We start from the raw sequence: 17,280 nt of genomic DNA, 5'->3' as shown, positions 1-17,280 counted from the left end.
TTATTCTGTAAACAGTTTTATCTCTGAAATGTCAGATGTAAAGATGCTGCCTGAAACGATGGCTCGAAACGCCTTTCTGAACCAGCCGTAGAAGAAAGCGTACACCAGAGGGTTCACGGTTGAATTCAAGTAGCCAATCCACACCAGAGTCTCAAACAGCAGCGGTGGAATAGAGTATCCGATGAAGGGATCAACAACATTACAGATAAAAAAAGGAGTCCAGAAAGAAAGGAATGTCCCCATGATGACAGCCAGAGTCTTGGTGGCTTTTGTCTGTGACCTGTCAGAACTCCTCCTCTGCTGGCAGCGAGCTTGTCTCCACGCCACCAGGAAGATCTTCAGGTAAACGCCGAGCATCACAACTCCCGGGATATAAAAAGAGAGAACCGATGAGACAGTGCTGGCTGCTTGGCTCTGAAACAGAACACACCCTCCTTCACATGCAACAGCGTTGTAGTAGAAGTCCTCGATTCCCAAAATGTTGAGCTGGAGGAATATCATACCGAAGCCGACTGCAGCCGAAACGCTCCAGCTGACCAGAATCATGATCAGAACAGAGGTTGCTGTTATTTTCCTGCCGTACATCAGAGGCTGGCAGATGGCGTAATATCTGTCGATCGATATGAAGGAAAGGTTGAGAATCGAGGCCGTGCACAACAAGACGTCAGTGCTGATGTAGATTTTACAGAACAGTTCTCCAAAGTACCAGCACGTCTCCACACTGCGAATCACGCTGGGCAGCATGACCAGCAGCCCCAGCAGGAAGTCGGACGCGGCGAGAGACAGCAGCAGGAAGTTGGTCGGAGTGTGGAGCTGCTTGAAGTAAGCGATGGAGACAATGACCAGGATGTTTCCGCACACCGTCACGAGCACGGCGGCGCCGAGGACAGCGTACAGACAGACGCGGACGGGCAGCGGGTAGACGGTCTTCAGACAGGAAGTGTTCCTGGACTCCAAGCAGAAAACTGGCTCCATCTGTGAGGAGGAAGAGGAGAGTAAGACTCATAACTTTATTATCAACCTAACTGACTGGCACACCAGCACAGTACGAAATAAAACCCTTCACATTAGTCAAAGCATGAAGACACCAACAAACCAGCCATAAATAACAAACAGCCTCAAAACAACAACATCTTCAATCAATCAATCAATATCCTTTATTTAACCAGGTAAAAAGACTCATTGAGATTAAAATCTCTTTTTCAAGAGTGACCTGGCCACGAAGGCAGCATAAACAGTGTTACAACAATACATACAACAACAACAAAATAACAGCAGTCACACACTGTAGCCAGTAACACAAAATGCTTACAACATAAGCACAAGAACACATGACAGGTCAAAGTAATGTAAAACATTTCAGCACTAAATCAATTTGAAAAACAAGTACATTGCCCAAGAGAACTGGTTTCCCGATCCTTTAAGATGGCCTGAAATTCCCCCAAAGTGATCAGTTCAGGTAGCCTCAGATCCTTCTGTATGTCATTCCATGACCAGGGAGCAGCATATCTGAAGGCTTTTTTACCAAAATCTGTTTTGGCTCTAGGAACCAGCATGCGGAGGACATCCTGTGAGCGTAGGCTGTAATGACTGGAGTCTCTACACATATAAGAACACAAATAGGTGGGAGCCAAGCCAAGAAGAGATTTATATACAAAAACCATCCATCGAGAAAGTCTTCGGGCAGATAAAGATGGACAGTTTGCCGTTGCATACAAAGTGCAGTGGTGGACAAGATTGCCACAACCCGTAATAAAACGTAAGGCACAGTAATATACAGTGTCCAGTTTTTTCAAATAAGTGTCAGGTGTGTTCATAAAAAGCAAGTCACCATAATCAAGTAAGGAATAAAAGTGGTCAAAATCAGTTGTTTCCTAACTTGTAGGGAAAAACAAGACTTATTTCTAAAAAAGAAACTTGAATTAGCTTGAATCTTGAATCTTGAATTAGCAGGTCAGACGCAGCATTTAATGAAATGACTTATTATAACTTCTGCTTATCACCTCTGACTGCTTCTTCAGTCAAATTAGCTGTTAAAAATAACTGGATTTTAAATTCTTATCCTTTAACCCTTTGGTGCACTTAAACAGTTAACCTAAACTCATCAGAGATTTGTTTACAATTCCATATGATGGTGATGATGATGATGGTTGCTGCTGCTGTTAGAGGCAGTTATTCAGGAAAATAATTGTTGAATAATAAAGTTGATAACATGTCAAAAGGTTAAAAATTAATTTGATGTTTTTGAGTAAAATAGAATAATAAATAACGCCGACAATATTATATTTCTGTTAGAAGTATAAATAGAATTAAAAACATGGTTCTAAGAGGTTCTAATTACAGGTGGAACCTGTATTAAGGCACTGCAATGCGGTACAACCTCTTTTATTGCTACACTGCTAGTCACCCGAGATAGCACAGCACACAGATGCCTGCTAGAGCCATGGAGGAAGAAGTTTTAATTTTGTTGCTGTTTAAGTTTATTTTTTCACCAAAATACACAGTTGTAAGCTGCCAATAGAAGCATTGTAAGAGCTGAAGAAAGCTATTATTTATCTTGTCTTTTTGACCTGTGACATCATCACCTCAAAGTGGCAGGTATCTTGGGAAAATGTCAAGTCATTTCATTTCATTTTTTTTTTTTTTCCCAGCTAAATGAGATGAAGGTTCATAACATTTTCAGGAGTTTTGTTGGTCACACACCAATGGCTCTCTGCCTGTTCAGCCACTGGTGTTTAATTTATGTAATAAACATGGTGATTTTAAGTATTGATATAATTTTCACTTGGATATGTTTATTAAAAGCCTTTTCATCACATCCTCTGCTTACACTTGACTGTTTTTATTCAAGTGCATTCATGTGGAATTTCAACATCATTCACTTTTCCCAGTGTTTTGCTGCTCACCTGCACCAGGTGTGCCTCGGCAGTGGCGTGCACAGGATTTTTGAAGGGCAGGGGCGAAAATGAAAAAAAGGCACTCTCCCTAGGGGGGTCGGGGGGAATGCTTCCCCGGGAGAAAATTTTTGAAAATTGTACATTTAAATCCATCAATCTGGTGCCTTTTGAAACAAAAAAAAAGGGCACTTTAACGCATTATTTTCAACCAGGAGGGCAGCAGCAGAGGGCAGCCCCCCCTGTGCACGCCACTGTGCCTCAGCAAGTTCACCTGATACATAAATATACATGATTAGCTATACCTCAAACCCTGCCACACAGAAATCCTAATAACGGTTTTATAAAATAATAATTTTATAATATTTACAAAGATGGGTGTCTCTTGAGTAATTTTTGCAGGATTTTAGTTTAGAAACACAGATTTCCTGCTGGTCACATTTATACTGATGCATGATGTTATTACTGCTCCTTCAAAATTAAACAAAATGACTGGCTCCTGATTAAACATTATAATTTAAATAATAATTTAAACATTGATTTGAAATGTTGTCATGTGAAACCAAACTGATGAACAGCAAAGCATCAAAGCGCAGAGATATCAGGTGAAAACAGGTGAAACAGGTAAAGTTTTAAATTCACTGACAAAATGTGATTGTACAATAAACCCTAACTGAACCAAATGAACAACAAACTGATACAACCACAGACAACAGGCCACCGGAGAATTAATATTAAAACAAAAATAATAATAACAATAACAACAACAGCAATAATAATTTGAGTTAGGGATCACACTCACCTCAGGCTGCCCAGCAGGACCCGGGCTGCCTGGTGGACGCCTCTTTAAAGCTGTACTCGTCCCTCTGCGCCACACAAACAAAAACCTTCAGGGACTGAAGGCGATGTCCCACCGCCGCTCAGTAAAGTTCATAAAAACTTTACAACTCTCAATGTTATGGGGACAAACTGAATACTGATTGTGTGTGATCCATATGAACCATATTTTAGCATCAGATCTGATCTGAGGTCTGAATCTTCAGGCCATGAAAACCTTGAAAAACCTCTGCAAATTCATTTCTTTGTCTCTTGTGGTGTTGCTGCAGCACCATCACTACGACTTTCATTGAGACAGAATGAATCCAGATGACATAACCCGGCTGGCCGGGAAAGGCCTAAAAACAACTATAAAACTAAACCTAAATAACTTAAAAATGACAAAACCTAAAAACAACGGACAACGCCACCTAAGAGAGAGCCTAGGACTCAAAACAGGCTCATTTAAAATCAGGACGAGCAGAGTTCTAAAATAACCAAAAGAGACAATAAAATACAAGGGAAGGGATTTATTTATATGAAATGGGTTCATTTCTTTCCAGTCCAAAACCCATTCTTTTAAAAGACCACCTTTCAGTTGAGTGTCCACAAAATAGTTGAGCCATGGCGCCGTTGCCACACGCCCTCCGTCCTGCAGGCTTTCGGCAAGGAAACAAAGAAGATGTCTGACCCAGCTGGACTGGAGCGATGAGCCTCGTGAGTGTTTCTAAAACAAAGTGTTTAGCACAAGAGGACAGGACATTAAGTTTTACATTTTGAACTTGGTTTGCTGTCTGATGTAATAACGTAAACATCAATTAGAGGCGTGAATGATGGTTTGTTTAGGATGACGATGGATCCCAGCTCCCATTGGCTGACTGATCACACCTGAAAGAACTGGGAGCTCATTAATGTCACCTGGGAGCTCGTTACTACACAAACTAACTAGTGACCTGTCAGTGAGGTGTGAACATAAACAACCCTGCAGAGAAAAAGGCTGACAACAAAATGAACAGACAACATAATGACTGCAAGGTAGTTTTCGGTGAAATACTGTACACGTTTGATTTGGAAAAAAAGCTTCAATAACTTCCTAAATTCCTAAATAGGAGAGTACAGTTCATCAACATCATGGTTCAGATCATTTCTAAATCTTCTCTGAATGGGATGAGACGGGGGCTGATTAAAGATGAATCATTTCAAAAGCACCAACAAGGGTTTACAAAGTTATTCATAAAGCAGTGATGGGAGATGCAGATTGACATAAAATATAAGGCTGACACAGCTTTCTGAACTGAAGAGGACAGATTATACAGATGATGATCATTATTCTTATCATACAGATACAGATTATTGGACAGATGTGATGGACCAAGCAGCAGAAGCAAGGACACAGGATGGAGGGCAAAAAAACATTTTTTTTATTTATCCCATAAAACGTCTTGGTACCGAAGCCAGATCTGTTTTTTTCCATCAAAAACTAAAAACAAAATATGGAGACAGTCAAAAAATGATTGTTAGGTCCTTTGGACAGCAGTTTATTATAACCAAAACTCATATTTTAAAGGTAAGTGCCCTCTAGTGGTCATGTAAATCAGTGGTACTCAAATGAGGGTCCGCGTCCCCCTAGGGTTACGTTGGAGTACTGCAGGAAGTATGTGAGAGTGTTCAAAAATGTAATTTGAAAAACATCAGTCATGCATCATTCCTAAAGTAATGAGCCTGTGCTGTAATAAATTGAATAAAAGCTGTCAATGTGAGTTTGATAAAGCACATGTTCTCTTCAGTTCTCCCTCTGGGTTCCCTGAAGGTGTCAGATGTTTGTGTTTGTGGTCATTCTTCTCTTTGCTGTGGTGTGCTGGGTGGCAGGTATTAAGGAAAAAGATGCCAACAGGCTGAACAAACTGATGAAGAAGGCCCAGTCTAACCCTAATCCTAACCCTAACCCTCTTGAGGAGGAGACTGAGGACAGAATTCAAACAAAATTCCTCAAGATCAAGGAGAATACCACCCATCCCCTTCATAAAACAGTGGACAAACTCAAGAGCTCATTCAGCAACAGATTCAGACTTAACTACCCTGCTGCTCAAGGGAATGCTACAAAAGATCTTTCCTACCCACAATGCCTCACTCTCATAATGCACTCTGCACCCTACACTTGTACTAGCAACGATGAGGGTGGGAGTGTGTGTGTATATATATATTTATGTATCTTAGGTATTTTTTGTGATTTTTATGTTTGTTGTCCTTGTGCCATGTTTGTGCCATGTATTGCTGCTATGACATTTTAAATTTCCCCTCAGGGATTAATAAAGTAATCAATCTATCTATCTATCTATCTATCTATCTATCTATCTATCTGTCTGTCTGTCTATCTGCCGTGGTCGTGGAGCGAGGACGTTTGTTCACTCTGACCGGGAAGACGAGACAAAACAAATCCAGAAAGTGGATCAGTGGTTGCTCAACAACCTGCTCAGCATCAGGTTGTTGTTTCACACTGATGGATTGATTGATTGATTTATCTGGATCCCCATTAGCTGTGGCAAACCACAGCTATTCTTCCTGGGGTCCTACCATAATCTTTACAACGTGTCAATGCCAGTACATCATTACAATACATTACATGTTCTAAATACATATGTAAAATAAAATAAATGAAATAACTAACCAACAATACACACACAAAACAGTTCCCTCAGGTCAGCAGCGGTACATAGTATTTGCATATCAATAATCTTAACAAGGTCTACATATGTAGCCTACCATATGTATCCTGGTAACACAATCAAAACTCCATTCTTTAGCCCCTTCTTCTAGAAATCAACAGCTTGACTTTTGATGTTTGATGGAGCTGCACTGACCCTCTGACCACAGGAGGCTCAACTGGTCAGGACCAACTGGACCGACCATCTGACCACAGGAGGCTCAACTGGTCAGGACCAACTGGACCGACCATCTGACCACAGGAGGCTCAACTGGTCAGGACCAAGTGGACCGGGACGACAAACTGGACCTGGGTAACGATCTGGACTGGGACAACGATCTGGACTGGGCTCAGAACTGAAGCCCTCCGTGAGACGGACCACAGCCAGATCTGCTGTCTGAGGAGGCCGAGGTCCTTCCTGCTGGACGATGCTGAGGACGTTCTCTGAGTGTGACGGCCAGCACTCCTGTTGGACATGGCGTCCTGGGACAGCAGGCTGACAATCAACTACCTGATCTGCTGTGGGGGCGGAGCCTGACTCTCTGGACGTGGAGTCAGAGAGATTTTTTGGTCTCTGTGTGTGTGTGTGTGGTGGGGGGAACACTTTGTGTTACATATTTGTATGAAAAGTGCATATAAATAAAGTCTGATTGATTGTACACTGCTTAAACTGTTGAGTTATTTGACTGTGCCCTGTGGAGACATGGGGCCCTGTCTTGCGCCAGAGTCCCTAAACCCATTATTTGGGGATTTAGCATTGAGTAAGTGGTGTTCCCCCGCAAAGGTTGCTATCTTGCGCACCTGCCGTTATCCGTAAAACACCTGCGCTACCTGCTATATTATGCATAGGTGTGGTTTGGGCATTATGCCAGTTAAACCAATCAGTGTGCCAGGTGCCATTGCCTTTAAGAGCAGGCTGCACTATCCTAAATCCGCAAACCGAAACCCGTGATGGAGAGAGGAAAGTCATTTAGTTTTAGTACGATTTAGTACTATCTCTGCCATTTTCTCAGGGGTTCAACTGAGGCTAAAGCAAGGTGGCTTTTTATAGGCGAGTTAATTGGGGAGGTGGAGTCGCATGTGCACGTCCACATGTGTCCAAGTGGACGCGCATTGAAGTCGCCTGGGCGTGCTCTTGTAAATGCCCAAATGGGATAGCGGGTGGTCCTGAGGACAACTTATACATAATGGACATTTTTACATTTTTTTTTTTTTTTTAAATGTACACACATATTTTTATATTTCATATTTCTTTCTATTTCCTACAAATTCATTCTTTGTTGAGAATTTGAGTGACTGCAACTGACCCAGTTCCCCTTTGTGGATCAATAAAGTATCTCTGATTCTGATTCTGATCATGTGGAAAAAAAAAAAAAAAAAAAAAAATCTTTTTTTTTTTGGTTTGGTGTATTTTCCATTTGTCTGATCAAAGTGGAAGGACTTAAAAAAAAAAACCTCATGTAGTGAAGCAGCTGTGAGTTGTTTTTCAAGATTTTACTAAAGTATTTCACTACAATTTAAAACAGTTTTTGTTGGCTGAACAACACACATAATAACATGTACTGTAAAATAGTTTTTTTCAGAGTTGTATTACTTCAGATGTATTTGAGTCGGTATATTTCAGTTCACTGTGAGTCATGTTTACCTGAGAGGAAAATCACTCTGAAAAAAAACCCAGAAAAACCAGCCACCAGCTGAGAGGCGGAGCTGGCCGGGGTTAGCTCAGGACATCAGATATATGTCTGAGTCTGAGCTGCTGTCCGTCACTGCAGGAGAGGAGCAGCTGCCAACATGGACACTCGTAAATACACCTGAGTCACCTGAACCTTTGCATGTTTTATTTTAAAGGGGAGAGGGGAGTTTCTTATTGCATCATGTTGTACAGGTTGAACATGAACTGACGCAATTAATCAAAATATGTACAACTGTAATATCCAAATCACAGGAGCTACAGCTTTTTGATAAAAGTAAATTGGGACAAAACATTATTATAACTAAATTTATGACAATTTTCCAAATATAAGAAAACAGGTTTCTTTGGTGCAGAGCCCAGAAAAAAAATCATCATTTTAACAGCTTTTTCAGTGAAAATGAAAATTGTGATGTAAAATGATCATTCCTACTAAAATCATGAATTATATTAGTTTTTTTTCTGATTGCTTTGAAACTGTCATTTTTTTTTCTTCAAAACTCCACACACCAAACCAGCAAAACTTTCTCTGTCTCTTTCAAGAGCAAACAATTCTTGCAAAACTCTTCAAACTCTTTTAAAAAGGTTTGTTTTTGCATCAATGCACAACAAGCACACACACATAAGCTACGGCCTCTGCCTACACCTTTTCGGTCCCAATTAGCTGTATATTTTCTGTACTGCCTGTATGTGGTAATGGAGGATGAACCGAAATAAAAAAAAATTATCTATCTTATCTAACTCACACACACACACACAGGTATCCAAACGTGTAAAGTATGGATGTGTGATCTGAACATGACACATTAGGGGATGATGAGCCGATTCGTAAATGAACGGTCAGCGTGATGCAAGCCCGTCGGCAGAGCAGCTGTGAACAAATACAGTTTGGGGATGAAATCAAAATGCATCTGTTTTTGCGTCTTTGCATCGATAAAATCTGATCCATTAATTATTAGATTTTACATTTCTGTTGTTGATGCATCAAGTTGCATCATGTGTTGGACGATTAGTTTTTGCTGCGATAAACATTTTGGTCGAGTTCCTCAGCCCCGCAGCTCGGCCACGCCCCCTTCCATGCCCGACGCTGACGCCGCAGACGCCCGTTAGAAACCAGAGGCGTCCTTCGGTGTGATGATGTCACAGTATAACAAGCGACAGAGTCTGCAGTGGGAGGCGGTCAGGGTTCGATTCCCGTTACCATGGAGACCGTTCCGGTGTGACCCAGTGACCCAGTCCAGTTTCTGTTGTCGTGTCCAAATCCCACTTTGCCGTAACTTTAACCGAGCGCCTAACCCTAACCCTAACCCTGTTGGCTAAACGTGACCACGGACACCGACGCCAGAGGACAGCCAGAGAGTCTGAAGGCTGTTTTTGGCTTCAGCATCAGAAGCAAAAGGGGCGTGGCCAAGCTGCGGTATTTGAAAGAAGAGAAAAGGAACATGCTGACCCAGATGGTTCTCATGATACAAACCACAGGAGCCACTTCCTGATTCTTTGCTGTTATTTCCAGAGAACAACACAAACAGCTTCTCTGTTTGTCTCCTGGCAGTGAAACATCCATCAACATGCCCAACATGCCAGGGAGAGACCTCACACACACACACACACACACACACACACACACACACACACACACACTCACCTCACATGGGGTGAAAGACATTATAAGGTCACATGTAAACACAAAATTACACTTAATTACAGTGGGTTTGTGTGTTCATGTGCATTTCTCACACTCACACACACACACACACACACACACACACACTGACACACATACACACACATAATGTGCAGTTTAAATGCCGCAGGTGAGAAACCATTTTGAAACCCTCATTGTGTCAAACAAGACTGTTGGTACCATTTGTGTGCCAACAAAAACAAAGCAAACCCACAAATGGGTGTGTTTGCTTTTACATTAGTGTGTGTGTGTGTGTGTGTGTGTGTGTGTGTGTGTGTGTGTGTCAGTGTGTGTGTGTGCATGTGTGTCAGTGTGTCAGAGTTTGCGTGTGTGTGTGTATTACTACATTTTACATGAATCTTCAGGACGGTCCTCTCTGTGAATCACACATGTTGCTCTTGTCAGGTGAACTACCTGCTGACACCTGCAGCCCTTCATACCAGCAACTATAGCACCAGATCTACTGGATCTGTAGACTGGATTCTTTTAAATGTCCCCAGGTAAATCTGCTCTGTCCTCAGATGCACCCTGGGTGTGGAGCGACCTCAGAAACTAAACCTGTGCATGTTTCTAAATGTCTTTTACAAACCACAGTGAGGGAAACATGTCGCTGGCAGAGCCTGCACGCCAGCTGTGTGGCTTTTCTATTGTGTTTGTGTTCTATCACGTGAAACAGTTTTTTTAACCCTATAAAGCCATTCGTATCATATATGATACACATTTTCAATTCCGTTTTTCGTTTTCAGTTTAATCAATACTTGACCAAAATCCTGTTGTATACCTTTGAACACTTCCCCTGTTCACCCTGGACCATATCATTGGCACTTCAAGTACATATCATATATCATACACCAGAAAGGTCGTGTAATAACATTTTTTGAATTTTTTTATATATATATTTCATTATAGGACTAAATAAAGGGTTCAGTTTCAAAAAATTTGAATTTTCTGCCAATTCTTTCATAGTTCAGGCTTTATAGGGTTAAGTGAAGCAGCTTGTGCTGGCCGGCCGGTCAGGTTCTGTCGTGTCTGCGAGGGTTTCCTCCCACAGCCCAGAGACACTTTAACCCCTGGTGTGTGTGTGTGTGTTTGTGTGTGTGTGTGTGTATGTTTCTATCCAAAACTCACCTACCCAAACTGGAGATAGGGGAGGTGTGAGAGACCTTGACCTCCTGCTGACAATCAGCCACGGTCTGGGCGAATACTCTCTGCTGATTAGCCGGCAGGCGTGTTTAAAACCGTGTAATGTGCACAAAGTTCTGCTCAAGTTTAATCCCTTTCTAAAGTCGTCTGCTACTCAGCTGTAACCATGGCAACATTAAAAAGCTCAACTGTAACCACGGTGACATTAAAAAGCACAGCTGTAACCATGGCAACATTAAAAAGCACAGCCGTAACCATGGCGACATTAAAAAGCTCAGCCGTAACCATGGCGACATTAAGAAGTACATCTGTAACCATAGTGACATTAAAAAGCACAGCCGTAACCATGGCGACATTAAAAAGCTCAGCCGTAACCATGGCGACATTAATAAGTACATCTGTAACCATAGTGACATTAAAAACCTCAGCCGTAACCATGGCGACATTAAAAAGCTCAGCCATAACCATGGCGACATTAATAAACATCTGTAACCATGGTGACATTAAAAAGCTCAGTCACTATCAGCTGAGTTGATGAACTAACGGCTGAGAGAGAAAACATACCTGTGGAATTTTTGATATATTTTTGATCAAACCTCCAGCTGTTGAAAGTCTTAGGGTTAGGGTTAGTGCCTTGCTCTGAGGCATAGGGTTAGGGTTAGTGCCTTGTTCTGAGGCATAGGGTTAGGGTTAGTGCCTTTCTCTGAGGCATAAATGGTAAATAATATTTAATCAGTTTAAAACACTGATCCTGTCCGGTCATGAGAAACACACAACAGCTGCACTGTGTTGTTTTGGGGGCTAAATGAGATTAGCATAATGCTAATGATTAGCATTGTGGATTGTTCAGATTTCACACAGAAAGTAGTCTTAAATGTGACATCAATTATTTGATGTATATTAAACGGATATGGACTGAAATAAGGCATTTTATCGTGGAAACATTTCTGGTGACATCTTCCGGCCCTAACTCACTGATCCTCCATCCTTTGTTTATCTGTTTGTCTAAACTTTGCCTCTGATTGGCCAGTGGTCCTCTTTGTTTTGTGCATACATGTCATCATTAGACAAAAACAAATGGTGCAGTCAGGCAGAAATGCATTAGCAGCTGCCAGATAATCTCTGTTTTGGAAAGTGTAACCCTGTACGCTGCTCATTACTGGGGAAAAAAGTAATATTACAGTAACACATTACTGCCCAGCACTGTGTCAAACAGCACATCTTTGGCAGCTGCCACAGTCAAACCTGCCAGATGGCTTTCATTCATCCAAGCTGAAAGAGTTTCCTGATGCAGATTAACTCTTAAACCTGCAGACACGATGCTGTAATGGCCAGAAGAAATAGTCAGAATTTGCTGATCCTTCCACTTAATCTGATTACAACTGTTGTAAAATCAGCTCAGAGGAATCAATCAGCTGATTCTATTTCTATATGCTGACATCAACATATAGAAATACTGACTTAGTAACCAAAACTGATCACTAACTGTAATTTCAGGATCAAAAAAAGACAACAAGAGGAAGCGATCAGCATCTTCATCCCAAGATGATCGTCTGGTTGAAAACTCAACGGGCCAAGGTATAAATTCAGGTTCATTTATTCACTTTTCCAGCGGCCACTGGTGTGTACAGCACGATCTGACCCTCATCTGATAAAGAATTCCAGAACCCAGATATCTAATCACTCATTGGCATTAATCGATAATGTAAACACATGTACTTATTGCTCCTCTTGTTGACTTAGCTGTTCTTCTTGTCAGAGCAGCTTGCACATGCAGCTGCATTTACACACACAGAGTGAGCAGGCTGCTGGCCATGCTCTGTTTATGACCTATTTTGTGTTAAACTGTTGCATAAAATTTTCATTACCGGTTAATAAAGCTGTGTACAGAATATTTCTATCTACAAATCAGTCTGCTAAAGTATGAAAAGGTCCAGCTGTTAATATCTCCACCTGTTTTGACTGAGGTTACTAAGAATACAGGTGAAGTGAACGATGATGGTATGATGATGACGGTATGATGCCGACAGTAAATTCATCACATCAAAGAAAAAAGTCAAGTAGCAAAAACAGTTTTGTTGCAGAGTGCTGCAAAGGTTTTGGTGGGGAAACTTGACAGTTTTACACTATCAATAGTTTTGTGAGAGTTGGTCACACTTCATCATCAGTATCTTGTTTTTGAATAAAAGCACTGAGATGTACAAAGAAAAGACCTACAGTTATGATAAGGTTTGTATGTTTTTCTTGTTTTCTGTCAGTCTTTAAGAAGATAGACTTTCAGTCCCACACCAATAACACTGATCACCACACCAATGAAATCACAACGGACCAGCTGGTCGTGAGGCGAGGCCAGCACTTCGTCATTATTCTTGACCTGCTGCAACCTTTCAACCCCGACAGCGATGAGCTCATCTTCACCGCATCAACCGGTACGGCTCGTTTTATTTTACCAGTCCTCCACCCCAAACACACACACAGGTGGTTTCCTTCAAACCTCTAATACAACCCACAGGAGCCTGAGTGAACACCTGTCAGTGACCATTAGCCTGCTATTAGTTAGTTCAGTGTTAAGGTTTCAAAGCACTGGCTAGAGTTAAGTGGCTAATATTAGTGAATGTGGGTTAGTATTAGCTAGCTAATATTCGACACCTAAAAATGAACACAGCTCTAGTTTGGATCTGAACTCAGCTGAGTGGTAGTCATGTTGATCAACCCACCAACCTCCTAATGGTAATAAAACAGCACAGTGTCATTATTTACACAACCACTAGAGGGCACTTAACTTTGAACTGTAACAGTAGATTCTAATGACCTGCTGTAGGGCAGCACAGTGGTACAGTGGTTAGCACTGTCGCCTCACAGTCGCCTCACAGTGAGAAGGTCCTGGCTTCGATTCCCACCCAGGGTCCTTTAGCTAATACTAACCCACATTCAGTTAGGGCGAGGGGAATGTGCCTGTCCCCCGAAAGGGACAGGGAGTGCACGGGCCCTCCCGCAGGACACCCTTTCCTGCTGGGATTGAGTGCGCCCACGGCCACCTCTCCTACCGTGGCGCACCAAAGTCCACTCCTCATCACGTTGGGTCATCTTATGAATTTTGTATGTTGTATGTGAAGACTGAGGCTTTGTTATATAATGATGAACTTCTTTATTTTTCTATGAAATGTATGTGTATATAACAGTATGCCTTATTTATTTATTTATTTTGTATATAGAGAATTATTTATTTATTTTATTTATTCCTGAAAATAGAATGAAATAAATGAATGTAATAAATGTAAATAAATGTAAATATGAATGTAAATATACGTATGTAAATAAATGAAATGAAAAGGTTGTAAAAAAACTTGGTTTTATTGAAAACAAACTAAAATGAAATCAAATCTTTGTTTTATGAAGACCAAGATGTGTTTTGGTGTCAGAAATAAAGAAAAGACAGTTTATTCCTGAAAATAAAATGAAATAAAAGAATGTAAATAAATGTAAATAAATGTAAAATATAAATGTAAATAAAAGTATGTAAATAAATGAAATGAAAAGGTTGTAAATGAACTTGGTTTTATTGAAAATAAACTAAAATGAAATCAAATGCTTTGATTTTTTATTATTTTTTATTTTTTTTATTTATTTTTTATTTTTTAAATTTTTTTATTATTTTTTTATTATTTTTTTAAGAGAAGTTTATCAAAAAAAAAAAAATAAAATAAAATAAAATTGGCCAATATATTTGTGTGCCAACGGCAACGTTTCGACCCGACAGGGGTCTTCTTCAGGCCTAGCACACAAAAAAAGAAGAATAGAGAAGGTTGGCTGAGCTGCAGAGCAAGAGCTGTTTCTCCTTCGCTGATCTGAGCTGAAGTGAGGAGTTTCCCCGGGCTCCTCCCTCTTGCCAGGGCTATCGTCTTCGGAATCTTTCGTTTTCTGAGAGCAAGAGCTGTTTCTCCTTTGCTAATCTGAGCAGACGTGAGGGGTTTCCCCAGGCTCCTCCCCCTTTGCCAGGGCTATCGTCTTCGAAACCTTTCGTTTTCTGTCACAATGAGAGAGTTTCTCTCATTTTTCAGTTAAGATTTTTGATGGGAGGTTATATGGGGTGGGAGAGTGCGAGTGTGTGTGTGTGTGTGTGTGTGTGTAGTGTGTGTTTTTTTGTAAGAGTATGTGTGTAATGTAAGGGTATGTGTGTGTTGTGTGTGTGTGTATGAATGTGTGTGTGTGTGTGTGTGTGTATGTGTGAATGTGTGTGTGTGTGTGTGTGTGTGTGTGAATGTGTGTGAGTGTATGTGTGTGTGTGTGTGTGTGTGTGTAGTGTGTTTTTTTGTAAGAGTATGTGTGTAATGTAAGGGTATGTGTGTGTTGTGTGTGTGTGTGGTGTGTGTGTGTGTGTGAATGTGTGTGTGTGTGTGAGTGTGTGAATGTGTGTGAATGTGTGTGTGTGTGTGTGTGAATGTGTGTGAATGTGTGTGTGGGTTAGGTTAGGGTTAGATGGAACACGATATCTCACACCAACTTCATCTCCAATTTCGGTAGTACAAGCGGCATAGTTGTGAGTTTTCGGGTTAAAAGGCACTGGCCCTCGTACGTTACTGGACATGCCAAAGCCCTGAAGAACACCATGCGTGGACCGAGTTAAGGAGATAGTGTGAGCCCACATGGCAGCTCCGATTCCCTGGACTGGGCTTCAGAAACTGTCAGGCTATGGTCGGCCCATGGGCTCACCCCCTACCCTCCAGTCACTTACATGTTGCAACAAATTGGGGGCCTAATCCTGTTGCTAAGTCTACGTTTCGCTTTATGGGGTCATTGGGGGGATAGGACCCGTTGTAAAAGGTCCTCTTTCCCTCCCAAATTCCCCAACTATCGCATAGGTCCGATGACTTGGTTAGTTGTTAGGGTTAGAGGGGTTCGACGGGAGGTCTAGTGTCCTCCATGCTATACACGCAAGAGAAGGGGTGGGGTTGGGGGGGGGGGGTTATTTTGGGTAGGATAAGGCCCACTATCAGGGGGGTTAGGGTTAGGGTTAGGGTAGGGTTAGATGGAACACGATATCTCACACCAACTTCATCTCCAATTTCGGTAGTACAAGCGGCATAGTTGTGAGTTTTCGAGTTAAAAGGCACTGGCCCTCGTACGTTACTGGACATGCCAAAGCCCTGAAGAACACCATGCGTGGACCGAGTTAAGGAGATAGTGTGAGCCCACATGGCAGCTCCGATTCCCTGGACTGGGCTTCAGAAACTGTCAGGCTATGGTCGGCCCATGGGCTCACCCCCTACCCTCCAGTCACTTACATGTTGCAACAAATTGGGGGCCTAATCCTGTTGCTAAGTCTACGTTACGCTTTTATGGGGTCCTCGGGAGGATAGGACCCGTGCTAAATGGTCCCCTTTCCTTCCCAAATTCCCCAACTATCGCATAGGTCCGAGAACTTGGTTAGTTGTTAGGTTTAGAGGGGTTCGACGGGAGGTCTAGTGTCCTCCATGCTATACGCGCAAGGGAGGGGGGGGGTTTAGAAAAAGGTTCACTATCAGGGGGGCTAGGGTTAGGAACGGTTAGGTTTAGGTGGCTGTTTTGGGGTTGGTTAAGTTTAGGGAAGGGTTGGGAGTGGCTATAACTGGGAGGAAATTTAAGGTGAGGGGTGGTAGGTTAGGTTTAGGGGAAGGTTAGGTTTAGGTATAGACTAAGTAGGTTAAGTTTAGGGAGAGGTTAGGGTTAGGTATATTTGTAAAGGTTAAGGTTAGGGTTTAGGTGAGGTTAGGTTTAGGTATAGTAAGGGGCTTGGTTAAGTTTGGGAGAGGTTAGGTTTAGGTGTACTTTAAGGGTTAAGGTTAGGTTTAGGTATAGTAAGGGGTTTGGTTAAGTTTAGGGAGAGGTTAGGTTTAGGTGTAGGGTTAGGGGGAGGGAACTGATTCCCCCTTCCACGAGGGAAGAAGGATGGTGCACGCTCCATCCCGTCCCGGGACCGTCCATCCCCCCTGTCCCAACTAGGTGGGCGGGGACGCCCGCGCCTCCTCCTCTCCACCAGCGTCCACCCACCATCCATCATCAGTGAGTCTCTATCAATTTTTTTATATTTTTTTATTTTTTTATATTTTTTTTATTTTTTTTATTTTTTTATTGAACTATATACAAAAAAAAAAAAAATTAATAAATAAACAAACTACAAACAAAAATTGTGTGCCACAAACAACGTTTCGACCCGGCAAGGGTCTTCCTCAGGTCTGGCACACAACAACAATCACCACTGGCTTAACAAGCTCTGGAGCTCCTGTGATGCTCTCTGTCTGAAAGACAAGATGAGAATGAACTAATACAATGAACTTTCCAATGGATTTTTTTTAACAGACTTCTTTTA

The 17,280-nt window shown here is 41.8% G+C and overlaps 1 protein-coding gene across 1 annotated transcript; it reads right to left on the bottom strand.

Annotated features, from left to right (window-relative positions):
- Positions 1 to 6,891, bottom strand: LOC115354889 (trace amine-associated receptor 1-like). Its single transcript, XM_030045439.1, has 3 exons — positions 6,697 to 6,891; positions 687 to 975; positions 1 to 614 (listed from the first exon to the last, which is right to left on the bottom strand). Exons 1-3 carry the CDS (start codon positions 6,889 to 6,891, stop codon positions 1 to 3), a joined length of 1,098 nt encoding a protein of 365 aa, XP_029901299.1.
- Between the last annotated feature and the right edge of the window lie 10,389 nt (positions 6,892 to 17,280).

This window comes from Myripristis murdjan, chromosome 1 (assembly GCF_902150065.1).
Source record: "Myripristis murdjan chromosome 1, fMyrMur1.1, whole genome shotgun sequence".
NCBI lineage: Eukaryota > Metazoa > Chordata > Actinopteri > Holocentriformes > Holocentridae > Myripristis > Myripristis murdjan.
This window is presented reverse-complemented; position numbering and strand designations above follow the sequence as displayed.